Source organism: Triturus cristatus, chromosome 3_2 (assembly GCF_964204655.1).
Source record: "Triturus cristatus chromosome 3_2, aTriCri1.1, whole genome shotgun sequence".
NCBI lineage: Eukaryota > Metazoa > Chordata > Amphibia > Caudata > Salamandridae > Triturus > Triturus cristatus.
Window position 1 is genome coordinate 614,616,038 of NC_140584.1, and position 16,848 is coordinate 614,632,885.

At 45.9% G+C, this 16,848-nt stretch overlaps 1 protein-coding gene across 5 annotated transcripts in view; it reads right to left on the reverse strand.

The window, feature by feature from the left end:
- LOC146857827 (PRKC apoptosis WT1 regulator protein-like) overlaps positions 1-16,848 on the reverse strand; it is a 166,926-nt gene that overhangs the window by 18,948 nt on the left and 131,130 nt on the right. For 4 of the 5 annotated variants that reach the window (XM_085648501.1, XM_085648502.1, XM_085648500.1 and 1 more), the window contains 2 exons: positions 2,578-2,740; positions 2,169-2,273 (listed from right to left, as the gene is read on the reverse strand). In XM_085648501.1, the coding sequence (XP_085504627.1) occupies positions 2,169-2,273; positions 2,578-2,740 (268 nt within the window). Of the gene's footprint in view, positions 1-2,168; positions 2,287-2,577; positions 2,741-16,848 lie in introns of all 5 variants that reach the window. The other variant, XM_085648503.1, reaches the window with a different exon arrangement.

Genomic DNA, 16,848 nt, shown 5'->3' on the forward strand with positions numbered 1-16,848 from the left:
ATTGAGGAGCTAAACACACCTGCGCTTTTATTATCTAGGGAAGCTGTGAAGGCTGGCTGCACACATTCTGCCCCCAGTTCCTCTGAATATCATAGAGCAGGCAAGAAGAATCCTAAGGGATCTCTAGACATGTTTCCATTCCCCAGTCCGTGAGCAAGGTCGTGGGACTGGTGCATGGCAGAGGAACCCTACACCGCTGTTTTCAGCTGCATGGCACCTTCATTTGACTCCTGGTTCAGAGCAGGATAGAAAAAGGAAGAGAACTGTCCTTTAAATGACGCTCCCCACTCGCCATTCTCAGATTTGTAGAAGGTTGCTCGGTTAGGAGTTTAATGACACAGGCCAGGTTTTCTAGTGTTGTTTGCCTTTTTGTGTGTTCTCTTGTAAATTAGTCTTCAAAACTCAAGAGTCTGCAAATTGTGCTTACCCTAAGTGAAATAGAAGAATGAAATTCGCATATTTATGTCTGTGTCTTTACAAGGTTAACAGTGTGGAACGTAAATTCTCAATCCTTGCATCATTATTCCTTTTATTTTTACTGAAGGATAGTAGGAGTTAATGTGAGCTCACTATGCAAAGCAACCTTTTTGTATTCCACATGTAACTTCTCCATTTCGCCTCCATTGACCAGTCTGAACGAAATTTTAAAGGATCAATCTGGGGTGCATGTATACTGGAAGGCGTTATGCAGATTCATCAAATGAAGCAAGGTTGTATGCAGAATGTTTTTCTGTGTATTAATCAACTTATCCAGAACTACTTAGTAACTACAGACGGCCATGTAATGGGCAGATACACACTTGAAATGGATCTTAAGGTTCAGAAGGTGTCAATAACGGATAGAACAAAAACCCTTTAGAAAAACACAACATACACAAGTTTAGGTACTATGTTAGACTTTTCTCCCACCCCCATTGTAGTAATTTAAACGTCATAAATTTCCTCCACCGATGCGTTTAGCTCAAACTTGCAAGAAATAGCTTGAAAAACTCTACTATTTAGATGAGATTGGTAGAAAGAACCAAACTTCCTGCTTAAGGCTGGGAGGCTTCTTTTCCTTCCTTCCCAGCCTTGTGTAGGGGCCAGAGAGGGGTTATGTTTTCGACTACCCCCCCAACTTACCCAAGGAAGGAGATGTACCTGTTGCCCCACCATCTTACCCCCAAGATGGAGGCTGTTATTTTTTATAAGACCTCATGGCCTTGATGGCTGGGAGAGTTGTTCACATGGCCTTTCCCTACCCTCTTCAACGCCAAAGAATTGTGGGGTGCATTTGTAGCCCAACTGTCTTGCTCAAAGGTGGGAGTACTGTGCCTCCACCTTGCCAAGGGCAAGTGGGTGGGTCTTTGGTACATGACCGGTCTTCCACAAGATCAAGAGTGTTGTTAGTCAGTGGCGTAACAAAACGTGAGCCCCCCCCCGCAAGATATGCTGAAGGGACCCCTCACACCTCAGTAGGGGCTGAGGGGCCCCCACAAGTATAGGTAAGGGGCCACCCTCCATTATAGGTGAGCCTGCCCCCCCACATCGCAGGGGCTGCAGGGGCCTTTGTTCCGCCCCTGGTGTAAGTCCCTTTATGTCTCCCTAAATAGTCCCTAAAGGCAGTTTAGTATTGTATCTTTACCTCCTCTTTTTTCCCTCCATGTTTTCTCAAAGGGCAAGGGTGTACTATGTACACATCGTCCTACCCACCTTGCCCAAGTATGGGTGGGTTTGAAAATATTCTGTGGCAGCTGTCAGGGAATAAAGACCTCAAAATGCCCTCCCTGCCACGGAACAAAGCAATTGATGGTGTTAACAAATACCCTACCACCGCATGTACCTTTAAAATGTCTCCCAGGGTTTATGGAACATATGTTTGTATAATGTGCTTACGCAATGATTTTTCACAGAATGCTTCATTATAACACAACAAATTAAATTTACATTAAAATGTACCTAGAACTCACTGACATGCTTTCACGCCCCTGTGAGTAAAGATTTACTCATCCACATACTTCAAGAGCAAAACTGGGCCCCACTCCTTTGCTAGTACCTGGTCAAATTGCACATTTGGGCCCTAATTACTTATTTATCATAATGAAATAGTGTGTCTGGATCGCCTCCAGATCCTCTAATCATCCACCATGCACCAGAGATTTCATCGGAACCTAATTACAATCTCTTACCTCCTTCAAAGAGCTCCTCTGGAGTCTTAGCTTCTGCATTGAGCCATCCTTCTCCTGCAGCTGTTGCTTTAACTTCTGGTTTTCCATCTTCTCTCCAGAGACAGCCTGAAAAGCATACCTAGTCAGATGTCAGGAGATGCAGAAGTCATGGAATGCAGTATCACTGTTTCTTGGTACAGACACTATATTGATTATCCCATAGCTGACATTGGATTTGGTTCCTTTGAGAACAGTCAATTAACTTGATTATTGTGTACTGGCAGAGTATGGGATTCATCAGTACTAATGCTGCACTGAGTAACGATATTGAAACTTTATGTATCTCTTGTGTCCAAATCATGCATGGGGGGCTTGTCGGTTGTCACCACTCTGGGGTCCCCTTATTGTAAAGGATTTGACAATTCAATACCTGCTGAAGTTCGTTCATCTTCTTCTCCAGCTGAGTGGAGTTGTGATCGCTCTTGGTCCCACTGTTGTATTCCTTGTCCTGAAGTGATGAGAATTTTGAATGATTTCCACTGGATTTCTTAATCAAGGGAGCATGGACTGATCCCGCTGATCCACTGGCAGGGCTGGAATGGGGAAGGGAACAGAGTGGAATGTTAGAAATACAGTTAGACCTTGTGAAAAGAATGTTTCAAAAAGTGTTTTGCTTATAAAATGATTTTCACTGTTGTCTTCAGGGACTCCAGTTTCAGGTAGTTCACTTAGAATCATCAGAATATAGGGGCATCAGCTCCTTAGCTTATGCATGTGCTTCATGCAGCATGTGAAATGGTTTTGAAACAGAAACCGGTATCTGCAAGATAGGTTATCTTTGCAATCCGTCCACCAACAATGAGTTGGGATGATAATTCTGTGAACTTCATGTATGTGGTGGAACAACAACCACAGATGACCAATTCTTCACTATCAAGGATTACAAAATCAAGTTTATTTTGTAGAAGCCCAATGTAGCAAGACTGAGTTGTCAAATACAATTAGGAGGTGGCATTACCAAGCTGGATGATTGATCGATTACCTCCTCAAACTGATGCCATTGCCGGTGCAACTACAGGTAAACATGTCTGAACGATGCACACATAAGGAAAGTAGCTGATGAATAGTGCTCTGGCTATAAACAACAGAAACCCTTTCTTGCCTTTATTTTTGGGGGCATTATTATGATTAGACTATTTAAAACTGGTGTCCATGTAGATAAGTTTGAAACCACAATTGTGGTAATGATCACTGGTGTAATCCATCGATACTGTCTTGACAAGAGTAGCAACATTTGCTATTGTAGGAAAGTGCCCCTTTGTGACATGGTCACCCCACTCTTTGCCCTAGTACTGATGCTTTTCAACTAAAAGTGCACTAAGTTCTTGCTAACCAGGCCCCCAGTGCTAGTATTCATCCCTTAAAACCTGGTAAATGTCTAATTGTAACCCAACTGGCAAGGACTTTAGCACCTCTGTAGGTCCCTGGTAAATGGTATCCTCTGATACCTAGGTCATGGGTACTAAAGAGGGTCTCCCCAGCCTGCAGCATGTATTAGTCACCCTGAAGGACCCACACACAAATTGCATGCAGACTGCCATTGCAGGCTGCATGAAATGGTGAAAACCATTCCGAAGACATGACATTGCACACTCATTGTGTACCATGCTTCTGTGCACTCCATATACTATATGGAAGTCACCTCTACAACAGGCCTTAGAGCCCTAAGGTAGAGTGCATTATATCATATGTGAGGACATATCTGAATGAGCAGATATGCCCATGTGATGTATGGTTTCATTGCCACGACATTACAAGTGATCAGGAAGTAGTCTTAAGCATATGTACTGGGTACTGGTCATTATGAGTTACCCAGCTACATAATGGTTCCACTGGAAATGATGGTGTTTGGTATCAAACACCTCGTCTTAATAAATCTGCACTAATGCCAGTACAAGATTTATTATGACATACACCCAGATGACACCTTCGAGGTGCTCCCTGAATCCTACTAGTCTCTTAGTGTGCCGGCTGACTGGTATCTTCCAGCCTGACACCATGGGTGAGTTTCTGAACCCCTGCAGGTGAAAGTTCTCGTGCTTTGATGTCAGAAACAATGCCTGTCCAGAGAAAGCTGATCACATCTCCTCCAACAGGGTGGCTAGCAAATTTAGCATATCAACACCAGAGGCTTCAAACCCTCTGCCACCTTGGATATGCGACACCGGGTTCCTCCCAGACCTGCCACCCCCCTTGCCCTGGGACCCATTTGTCTCTAGAGCAGGTGGAAAAATTAGTTAGTCAGAATGTGTGTCACACTTACAGGCTGGCACACCCCTTAGGTGGGCCACCCGAAGTGAACAGTCAAGGAATGGTTTCACCATCTTCTTTTTGGTAAAACTAGGAACTCTGGGTCAAGATTATGCCCACCCCACACAGGAAGTGGTCATATAGGGGGTGTAATCACCCCAGGGGTAAGTAGCTCATTGGCTATTATCCTGTACCCCTGTAACACACCTAAATTCTGTATTTAGTAGCTTCCCTGACACCTGGAACTTAGATTTGTCTACTGGGAACCAAAGGAAGGAAAAATAAGAACAGTAACCATGAGTACTGAGGACTTTACCACTACTTGCCTTACAGCTGGAACCTTGACAATTACACCGACCCGGCTCCTCAAAAAGCTGAACTCCTCCCAAAGCTTTGTAGGAACATACAGCGACTTTAACAACCAAACAGCAACTCCCTTGGGGTGGAGGAGCCATCCCCCTGCATCTGCAGACACCCAAAGCTTCTGTTCAGTAACCCATGCTGTTGGCCATAGGGCCCATCGAAGGAGCAGTATGACAGGAAGAGGTTCCTGAATCTCTAGGAGGTCAGCCCCATCCCTCTGGTGAGTTTTGAGATGCTAGACCCTCTAGAAGTCCCCTGATCTAATACCCTGACTCCTGGGGCACATGCGCCCACCAAGGCTTATTTGTGTCCAGCCCAGACACCACCACTGGAAAACTTACCTGCACATCGAGGGATTTCGAGAGAGGTGAGCTCCACACTGAGAGTAGCCCTGTTGTGTTTCTTTTCTCTCTTCTGCAGGTATACCAAGAACTGGGAGAGCTTCCAACGCTAAAGTGGCCCACCAGCCAGCACCTCGGCACCCAAGCCCGACAGCCCGAGTACACGTCTTTTGCCTGGTTCCCCTTTGCCTAGGAGTCCCCACGATCTGAGTGCCCCTTTTGGTTCCGCCAGACTTTTCCACAAGTCCCCCATTGGAGCCTCTGTTGTTTTGACAGGTCCCTTTAAAATTTGATAGCTGACCGCACTCAAGGCTACCATCACAACCAGCACCTCTGCACCCGGACACACCAGGGCAGGTAAACCCGAACTGCTGGTAGTACTTTGGATCTTGGCCCCCCACCTCATTAAGTCCTAAATGGTACCCTCTACAACTAGTTGCAAATTCCTGTATGCAGTATATGTCTTTTCCTTCAATCGGATAACATTACTATGTTCGAGGCTCATGACTCAAATCTGACAGCTTTGCTAGTCAACTGTTTTACTGTGTAAACTGATAACAAATCAAAGTACTTACCTGATTCCGAAGATCTGGTGTCTAAAATATGATATAAAATATTATGTTATTTTTTTAATTGGTCTCGGATTTCTTATTGAGTGTGTGTCTCATTTACTGACTATGTGTTCAACAAATGCTCAACACTCCCCTCTGATAAGCCTAAACTGCTCACCCACACTACCACAAATAGGGCACTTTCGGATTGTTAAAGCAAGCCCTTTTAAAACCAATAAGGGTCTGCTGGACTTTCTGTATAGTGTACCTCATTTTGGTACACTTCATAGAAAGCCAGTTTCATACAACTATTAGCTGCAAATCTACTGTTTCACCAACGCTGACTTCAAAATCTCAATTTGTCGGCAGTCTATTTCTGAACTGGAAGTCATTCACCAATCAACCTCATGATACATATTTTCAATTACTGTCTGAATGTTACATTAACTGTGACTTCAAAGGGTTAACATTTCTCGGATTCTCCTTTTTAGGTCGAGCCTATACGGCAGCCCGCATGCGCTGCTCGGTCTGCAAAGCATGCATTAATGGAGTATGCAGTGAAAAGCACCGCTCACTCTCCGCCAATGTTTTTAATTGGCTTGTGTCATTGTCTTTCGTAAATCTGCCTTCTGATTGATTATGAGGCTTGTTAGTCACAACTTATTATGGCCATGCCGTCATTTGTATCCTTCCATGGCTACTGGCCCCTTTACTTCGAGCGTGCCACAGTATGTGTTATTTAGATTGTGAGCACTATTTTCTTTAATAAGGTTCTCTTACTGCCTGTGCCTTCTCCCCCTCTCCTGCAGTCCGTGCCTTCTCACCCCCCCAATCCACCCCGTACTCCCACAGTCCGTGCCTTCTCACCCCCCTGTCCCCCGCCCGTCCGCACTCCCGTTTGCAATGCAATAGGTCTTGTGTAAATGCGAGTCCTATTGCATTGCAAGTGCTTGTTTCTAATTATTGCAGGTAGCATGCCAACGTTTATCTTAAAATATGGCAGCCGCTGAGTTCCCAAAACCATATTATACCATCTGCTTATACATCTTTAGGCGCCTCAGGAGGAGTGAAAGCTGCCGCTGCTCTCACTGAGGTCAGTCGGCGGCCATCTTGCCTCTCTCATGCATTGGACTTCCAATATGGTTTTGGGAACTCACCTGCTTGGCTTATGGACTCGAGTGCTGGGACCCGGGTGCCATGGACATTTGCTGCTGTGGTCAAGGGGGCTTGGTCTGACTCTCCGGCTGCTCTCACTATTATATTGGAGGCTGTGCAGGCACCGCCTACAAATTATGGCTCCCAAATCAAGCAAGACCAAAGAGGCTGTGAAGGATTCTTTAACGGACGTGGTGCGAGGCTTGAGCCAAAGTCGACCCCAGTGTCTTGGAGGGTACAGCGGAGGACATCGGTCGTGATCCGGCAGTCAATGTGGTCGCTGAGGCTGCGCTCCGGGACACGAGCCTGGGTCAGTGTACTCCTACACTTCAATTTGCTGTTGGGCTGGCTGCAAAACCTGGTCTGGAGCCATGCTGCGCGATGAATCAGGAGACCGAAGAGACCGCGATTGAGAATGCCGAGAACTCTGTGGTGGGTCTGCAATTACAGCGGCTTCTTGGGGAGCTGGCTGAGACTGTGAGTAGGGAGGAAAGACTTTTGGAAGCTGGGGAATGCTCCTCTCAGGTCAATATCAGTATATTGTTTCGCGAGACAGCTGACAGCGAGCCTGCATCCACAAAAGCCGGAGCTCAGAATGACAGTGTCACTGCTGTATGTCCTGATATCTTATCAGTTATCTTATCGAATGCACAGCCTGCTATTGTGGATATAGCTGGGGGTAATGTCACATGTAGCTTTACTGACCAGACTGCGACCCCATCGTGGTCTAGCGCACCCTTATTGTCCCCAGAGGGAGATATGTTCTACTCTTTAAATGATGACTCCGAATCATCTGGGCTCAGTGATCTCGATACATCTGACGAGACTGTCTCGGGGGAGTCGTCAGCTACGCAAAAAACACATTGCAGCAGATCCTCCAACTCAAAGTGACAGGCAAGGGCTAAAGCTAGATCCTCGAAATTAGATTCAGCCACAGCTCGCAAGCTGGAATGGGATTATTCTGCAACAACTATGACCACAAGCATGGTTTATGGATCCAACTCACCAAATATTGTGCAAGGTGGTTCTAATGGCCCAAATGACTCTGAATTTGTGGCTTCCTCACCTACATTAGAGCTACTGTACGCGACCCTTAAGCAGATGCAGGGGGAGGCCAGACAGGAGATCCAAAGATCACTCCAGGCCACTACAAAACTGCAGGGGTCTATTCGCAAAATCAATAAGCTTTGCACCGACATGACTGAACGGATAACCCAGGTGGAAGAAAGAACTGCTGCCTTGGAGGTGGAAGTCGACAAGCTCCAGACATTTAAGGAATCACAGGAAAAGCAGTCTTTGGCTATGTGCTGGAAGCTTGAAGATTTTGAAAACAGGCAACGCCGAAATAACGTATAGTTACTTGGACTGGCAGAAAATGTGGAAGGGGAAAACATTATGGCCTTTGTTGTCTCCTTGCTGAAAGGTGCCTTTCCCGACCTTGCCCATTGGAACTGGGAGATGGAGGTTCAGCGAGCTCATCGCTTCCCATTGTCTATGATGTCTAACGCAATCAGCCAATGGGAGAGACCTAGAGCAATTTTGATCTATGTCAGGAACTTTCTTCTAAGGCAGGCCATAATTGATCGGGCCAGACCAGACTCGAAACGGTCTTATGAGGGCCACACTTTCTTCGCTCGGCCTGACTTTTGCCACACCACGGTCGAGCGGAGGTGGAGACTCCGGCAGCTGATAACCCCCTTTCAGGGGTTGGGTTGTGAGGCTTTCTTGTTATTCCCCACCCGGATCAAGGTTATCCTGAATGGGAGGGTGAGAATGTTTTCCCCCAAAATCAAGGCACATTAATATATCACTGAGCTTAAGGAGGCAAGGGGGAGGAGCGGAGCAGAACGGGCCTTATTACGCAAGGGGGTTCAACTGCTGAATAATCATTGATTTTGATGTAGGTCCTGGGGACTCGAAGTATATATGTGCTCTTGGTTCAAATATTTTGTCTTTTTATTTTTAGATTCGGTTTTTGTCAGTGATTTAGATAGGCATATGGGGGTGAGTTCACACAGGTTTGGGGGGCCTCGGGGCTGGGAGGACTGACGCGGCTCGAGATGTGAGATCGGCTGCCATACATAGGCTTGACCTATCTGCCTGTAAGGGTTGTAGGGGAGGGTGGGGTTCGTTCTTTTCAATGGGGAGGGGGATAAGAGGGGGGGCGAGCAAGGGCACAGCACAACATTGCACAGCACAATACGTGAGGGAAGTTATGGAGATGAGCTTTGGGAATAAAAATGTGATGAGAATGAGCTTTGTAAGATTAAGTTTTGATGTATACAAAAGTGATAGTATGATGGGGACTCTGATGGTTTTGTGTGGGCAAAGTATAACATAATGAGTCTGCAAATAGCTTCAGTTAACGTTTGCGGGTTAAACGATCAAGGCAAAAGGCAAGGGGCAACAATTTTGTTTAAAACTTTACGAATCGACATACTATGTGTTCAAGAAACTCACATAAACGGTTCCAGAGGCATCATCCTGGAACAACTAGGATATAAGCTTATGGTGAATACCAAACATGGCACCCGTACAAGAGGGGTTGCAATTCTTACCCGTAGGAGTGATATTAAGGTTAAAAGAAAGCTAGCTGATCGATGGGGTCATTGGGCCATGGCTGAGTGCTCGGGGGTGGTGAAAAATTCACAATTTGCTTGGTGTATGGATCAACCGGTGATGACCCTGAGGCTCTTGAATTTTTGGATACTGAACTTGCAACTTGGCCCATGCCGGTAATAGTCTGTGGGAATTTTAACATTAATGGGCTGGGGGTGCGCTGGGGTAATTCGTGAGGTGGATATTATGGTAGGAAAAAAAGGGTCTCTGCAGCTCTCATGAACTTAATTAGGAACAATGGTCTCACTGACGCATATTTGTAACCCGAAGACCCTGGTAGCACCTTCATTTCAGCACCGCATAAGGCTATCTCACGACTTGATTTTTTTTTTGTGTCTCGCCATTTTATTTCATAGCTCAGGATAGAGAAGTACCCTTGGATACTCTCGGATTATAAATACTAGTTCTTACAGTCATTCTTACTGGGTGGGTAAGGCAAGAACGGGGTTGGACCTTTTGAACGGAGGCTATTACATGATCCAGAATGTGTGTCTCATATGAAGGGGTGGATTAAGGAATTTGGGGATTTTAATAGGGAGAGCACATGCACAGGGATGGTCTGAGATGCTTTTAAAGCGGGGGTCAGAGGGGAAACAATGAGCTATAGCATGTACCGGCAAAATAATGTGGCACAGAAAGAAGAAGCAATTAGAAAAAACTTGATTAAGATAGACGAGGATCTGGCTATCGCTATCAATATGGGCAGACCAACCGAGGATATATTACTACAGCCGGCCGCAACTAAGGCTGATGCGGAAGAACAGATTGCTGCTAAAGCTGCGGAAACTTTTTGGTCAAAAAGAGAGCACTGCCATGAGTTTAGCGAGCGGGTGGGGCATACCCTAGCGGTAAGACTAAGGCAAAAGACTACTGCAGGAGAGATATCTGAAATTTTGGATAATAATGAGAGTATAGTAGCTGATTCCTTGGGGATTCGGGAGGCTTTCCGTCAATTTTATCAACGGCTCTATAGCAAGGAACTTTCAAAGGTGCTGAACTTAATTCAAGAGTATTTAGATAAGATTCCCTTGCAGGGGATTGATTCAATAAATAAGGAGACACTCGAGGCTGTCTTGACACAAGAGGAGATAATGGGCGCATTGACAAGTTTACCATCTAGCAAGGCTGCTGGCCCAGATCAGATTCCATTAGAGTTTTATAAAAGTTTTGCAGATATAATAGGACCTCACCTGACTGAGGTTATTCGTCAAGCTCAAAGGGGTGGTTCTGCTCCTGAGTCATGGGCAGGGGCGGATATCGTAATCTTTTTTTAAAAAGACAAACCACTGAGGGAGCCAGGCTCATATCGGCCAATAACTCTTTTAAATAGTGATGTTAACATTTTCTCTAAGGCTATGGCAATAAGGTTAAATGGCATTATGAGGAAAATAATTCATCCCTGTCAACACAGGTTTATAATCGGTCGGGGAACAACGCAGCATATTCGCCGAGTAATAACACTTTTTGATGTAACGGAGATCTCAGGGGACCCTATGACTGCTTTGCTTTTGGATGCTGAGAAGGCATTTGATAGGGTCTCCTGGGAGTTCGTGTGGGAGACTCTGAAATGGTTTGGTTTAGGGGAAGGATTTATTAAAGCCATCCAGGTTTTGTATAGAGCACCTACAGCTCGTTTAAGATTGAATAGGGGCTATACAGTGCCTTTCTTTATTGAGCATGGAACAAGGCAGGGCTGTCCATGCTCACCCCTCCTATTTTCTATATATATAGATCCCCTAATACGACTACTGGAGGCCAATTACGGAATTGAGCCTGTTGTGTGTCAGGGTCTGGAATCTAAAGTACTGGCCTACGCGGACGATGTTACCATCGTCACGGCGAATCCTTCAACTGCGCTTACGGTGGTGGAAGCTGTAGGACAGGATTTTGGTAGATTCTCAGGGTACGCACTAAATAAAGCAAAAACTCAGATCATTAAGAATAGGCATGTTATTATGGCTGACCCGCGAGTAACCGATTCAGCAGTGTATCTAGGTATCACTATTACGCCGGCGCTGGGGAATCTGGTCGCCAGGAATATTGAGCCGGTAATAAGGAAGGCCAGAACTGATTTTGACAGATTTAATATTCTGCACATGTCATTAGTGGGCCGCTGCAATGTGGTTAAGATGATGTTTTTACTGAAAATACTTTACTTGTTTAGGGCAATACCGATAGAATTCGAAAAACACTAATTTGTAACTTTGGAGAGCATAGTTAACCGCTTCATCTGGGCGCACGGGAAAACTAGGAAGGCCCTTAGGTTTATGTCACTCCCCCGGGAAAGAGAGGGCTTTGCCGTTCCTGATTTTAAAACTTATTATTGGGCAGTGGCTCTCCAGTATATGAGTATATTGTTTGGTGCATTCCCTGGCGATTCCGGGGAGGAAGCAGGGCTCTCTGATGTATACAAGCTATTGCTCAGGGACCAAGCAGTGAATTGTTTTATGAAATTTAGCGAGCCCAGTTACTATAAGAAGACGAAATTTAAGACATTACTGGCCGCCTTTAAAATCTGGGCAGTTAAAAAAAAGACTGGTCTTGGGAGGATCAATTATTATACTCAGCTATATAAAAACCCCATGTTTCCTGAAATATTCTCTGATGGGATTATGGCAGATTGGGCGGTGCGGGGGATTCGTAATGTTGGGGATTCGATACAGAGGGAAGGCTTTCGGCAGTTTAGCGATATCCAGACGGAGTATGGGCTAGATAGGTGTAACTTTTTTTAATTCTTGCAGTTCCGAAGCTTCCTTAGCAAGAAGGTGGGGGGGTTTAATGGGTTTAGGAAAATTAAAGTTATCGATATCATCAGAGACAGCAGGAAGTGCGTTATAAGGTTAATATATGCTGAATTAGTAGCGCTTAAACAAGACGATTTGATAAAACACGCGGGTAAATGGGCGGAATGGGTGGGTGTTGAATCGGAGCAGTTCCTCAACTCTTTAGAACTGGGTCAGACGGTTGTGTTCTCGTCAGGGCTTAAGCACAGCACTACAAGACTATCTTTGCACTTTATTATACCCCGGCGAGGATTGCACGGTGGGGTGGGCAGGTAGGAGTCAGATGCCCGCTGTGCGACGCACCTGAAGCTGACCTTGTACACATGTTTGCATCATGCTCACACCTAGAAAACCTGATAGAGTCCATCATGAAATTTCTTGATTTAACATTAGGGCTGAAAGTTACGCTAACCCCGGCTCTGATACTTCTCGGAGTCAGTAACAATGAAGTGCAAGATTCATCTTATCAATTTCTTTTTCTGGCTATGGCCGTAGTACGGATATGTATTGCCTCTGCCTGGCTAGATCCGGTACCCCCAACATTTCAGCAGTGGCTTGCGCGGCTCCTCTCAATGTTTATCCTGGAAAGAGCTATCTACGAGAGAAAGGGTAAAAGAGGGAGACTCTTGGGTTGACGCATCTGGGCTCCTACTGCAAGATGGAAGGAGTCACAGATGGCTAACGATCCCTGAACCAGATGCTGAGAGGGATAGGAGAATCTATTTGGTGTGACATCTGTTAGTAAATGCTGTAAATTTTATAGTTTGACGTATTACTTGATATATGACTGAGTTCTCCCCTAATTGTATCTTGGAGTAGGATGAATTATTGTTTATCTTCTTTCTGACTGTATTTTTGAGTAGGATGAATTAATGCTTATCTTCTCTCTGATTGTTAAAAAAAAAGTCTGGATGTAACCTCACAGGTTAATATGTTATATAAGGTTGCGCTATTTAACAACATACAAAAACTTGAATAAAAAAAGCCACGTCTTTCTTTAGTTGTGCACGGCGCGGCTCGCCTTCAAACATACTTATTTCTCTGTGCAGTGCTCATAAAATGGAAGTTGCACTTTATGAAACGGGCGTTGCGGGTTTTTTTTGCTACCAATTAATGTCGTTCACAATGGGAAGTTCAGCATTTGGAGGCAGGGCGGTGCACATTCAGTAGAAGATGGGGCAGAGGTATGTCCCCGGACTTGTTTCACCCCGGGTGCTTCTGTCCCCTGAAGGTTCCTGGCCTGCCCTTCTCTGCACTGCGCCAAGGTTGTGTCCCTCCCTGGTTTGATGGGAGTAAGTATGTGTTTGGGAGGAGAACATGCCGCCCCTGTCTGAAATTATGTTTTGTTTTTGGAAGGTGCTTCTGGGTGTTAAAGTGCCGGGGGAGAGGCGTGGCAGGACAGCTGAATGCAGCGGGTGCCAGGCAGGAAGCTGCAGTTAAGTGATAGCAGGCTACTTTTGGGGGCGCAGGCAGATGTTTTCTGAATCCCAGGACGGCCGGTCGGCATTGAACCATGTGCACAAGAGTCCTGATCCATGAACAGAGTCCCTGCACTCCCCGCTCCAGCCTTTAGCATGAACTACTAAAGCACGAGGTATGCTGGCCACGAGCGAGGAGCATATACACTGCCTGTCTGCGGCGAGCCTGTAGGGAGAGCCTGTAGATTACAGGCCAGGCGAGCCCCAACACCAATATAGCAGGATCACACTCACCCAAAGAAGCTCACCCCTGACCCCAAGCCTGCAGCGTGTAGGGCTGAACCTTGCAAAAGCACACGAAGAGACCTAATGTACCACTTTCACAATCCCTTCTGATCCTCTGTAAAAATCCTCTTATCTGCCACATATTAACTTCCGCTATGTGTCCTTTAAGATCGAGCATGTCTAGTTTAGCTGCTCCTGATGGTGTATTCACGGGTGCCTACCCGCACCATCACAGAGCCCATCGCCGCTCGTGGCTGTCTGAAGTAGTATGTCCTAGTGTTTCCCCTCTGGTGTAGGGGCGCCAGGCCCGGCTCCAGGAATTTTTATTTGGGTGGGCCAAGGGTGCATTGGGGTGGGCCCTTGCGGGCCCGATTTTTCACTTATATGTCTAGCCAGGCCTGCTTCTGGGCCCTCCTTTATCTCTTCTTAGTCTTACAAGGCCCAGTAAAATGCACTCTTTTCCAAATCTCTTTCTAAATGTTATCACTCTCAAAAACTGTCTTTTTCCATGTAATGTCCCTTTGATGGGAAGAGGAGGTTTCTGAGGAGGGAGTATCAGGCAAGTGACGCTACTAGGGCTCCCTCTGTGCGAGCCTTTAGGGAGAATCCCTCTTCATTACTACCTCCACCTGACCCCTTACTCTACAGCGCACTCCCTTACAGGCTTGATTATCCACTTTTCTACCACCCCTCTCCAGTGCACCTTATCTCATAGCTGACCATGGGCCCCAGCCCCATGTCAGCTACCATCCAGTTCCACTTTCATTGTTTCCGGAAATAAAACCATTAGTAAAATCACCTCCAAACTTGCAATATTGAATATAGCAGTAAATGTAATTAGCATGTACTTTGAAGTATGTTCCACAGTTGCCCTAATGACCCAACTGTTAATTAAATAACCAAAAACTGAAAGGCCATGACAGGGCCGGCTTTAGTGCTGGTGCGAAAGTCAAAAGTCTTTTTTGGCACCCCACCAATGACCTCTTTCTCCGTAGATACCTTTACTACCACCCTCCAACAGTGCCCTTCATCTCTCCGTAGCCTCTCCCCCGCAAGACCTCCTCCTCAGACTCCCTCACTACCACCCTCCACCAGTGTCCCTCATCTCTCCATAGCCCCACCACCCCATTACTTCCTCCTCTGGTTCCCTCACTGCCACCCTCCACTAGTGCCCCTCATCTCTCTGTAGCTCCCCCCTCCACCCCATGACCTCCTCCTCGGACCCCCTAATTTCCACCCTCCACAAGTGCCCCTCATCGCTCCGTAGCCCCTCCCCAATGACCTCCTCCTCAGATTCCCTCACTACCACGCTCATCCCTCGGTAGCTCCCCCTCATGAACTCATCCTCGGATTCCCTCATTGCCACCCTCCAACAGTGCCCCTCATCTCTCCGTAGCCCCTCCCCCAATGAGCTCCTTCTCGGATTCCCTCATTGCTACCCTCCACCAGTGCTCCTCATCTCTCCGAAGCCCCTCTCTCACATGCATTTCATTTCTTGTATAGCGCTACTCATATCAGTGTAGGGTGTCACAGTACTTTACATCATGCACACATTATACAGAGACAATAAATCAGTCTACATGGAATGTCACATAAATTCATGAGGATTACAAGGTGTAGGAATCACGTCATCTGTACTGGTGGGCATTATATTTTAAGAGGGTTTGGTCTGGAGAAGCACAAACACGGGATTTAAAGAGTACTCCAGTTGTTGCGGGTTGGCTTTACTGATAAAATGTATATCTGCCCGAACAAACTCCTTTTAGCAACATTATAATAATGAAAGACTGGGTAAATTCTAACTATATCACAACACAAAAAAGCTAAGTTTGTATGCAGCGCTTTGATGACAGTTCAGAGGTCACTGTCCTATTTTAGGATTGTAACTTCTGAACTGCAAGTAACATAAGGACCTCTGTGACAAAGGCAGTAACCCACTGAGCTATCCACATCAAATACAGTTTATCTGCATTTAAAAACTACCAACAGACAAATGACTGCTCTCCAGCAGGATCATAAAGCACCAGTTATCTGAACATTTTTTATTGTTGTACATCGATGGCAGATTCACTGCGAGGGCCAAGGCTCATGTTTGGGTGGGCCAGGCTCATCTTTGGGTGGGCCTGGCCCACCCAGCCCACCCTCTAGAACTGGGCCTGAGGGGCGCAGCGCTAGACGGTGGGTGCTGCTGTTGTGTATCCTTTAAAGAAGCACACCACATAGCAGGAAGCAGCTTGTGGTATTACCTACCTCTGTACATTACATGGCACCCCTTACACTGCCCAACAAAGGCTCCCAATTGTGGTGCGTGGACAGTGCAGCTTGCATTATTTCCACATGCAGATAGGTTTGTGACTAGCTCTGCTGTGCAGGCTGTAGACACAAAGCAGAGACGGAGGGTTATCATGCAAGCCACTCACCTGCGTGACCGAAATTAGGTTGGAAGCGAAGGATAGATATAACTAAACTTAGAAGTCTTTTGATTGTTACTAGCATGGACAGTGTTGAATGTGTCTCGAGTTCTCTCTTTTCCAGCTTGGCCATGTCCCTATCTGTCACTTTTGTAACCTAACCCTATTCACCTTAGCAGACATGTCTATAAGTAAATTGTTAAACAGGGACCCCTTTAAGAAAAAAAAAGAAAAAAATGTCATTCCTCCAGCATGTTTTAATGTACATTGTAAAAGCGCGAAGTACATATGCATTACATTAACATCAGTTACTTTAAAGGGCTTGTTTTTAGGTCGAGCCTGGGCAGCGTATACGCTGCTTATTGCTGACGTCCTTCTTGGCCACAACTTCTTTACATCTGGGTATTTTATTTATTAATGAACTAAGATAGAACCACGGTCTCAACAGAATCGCTTTTACATACA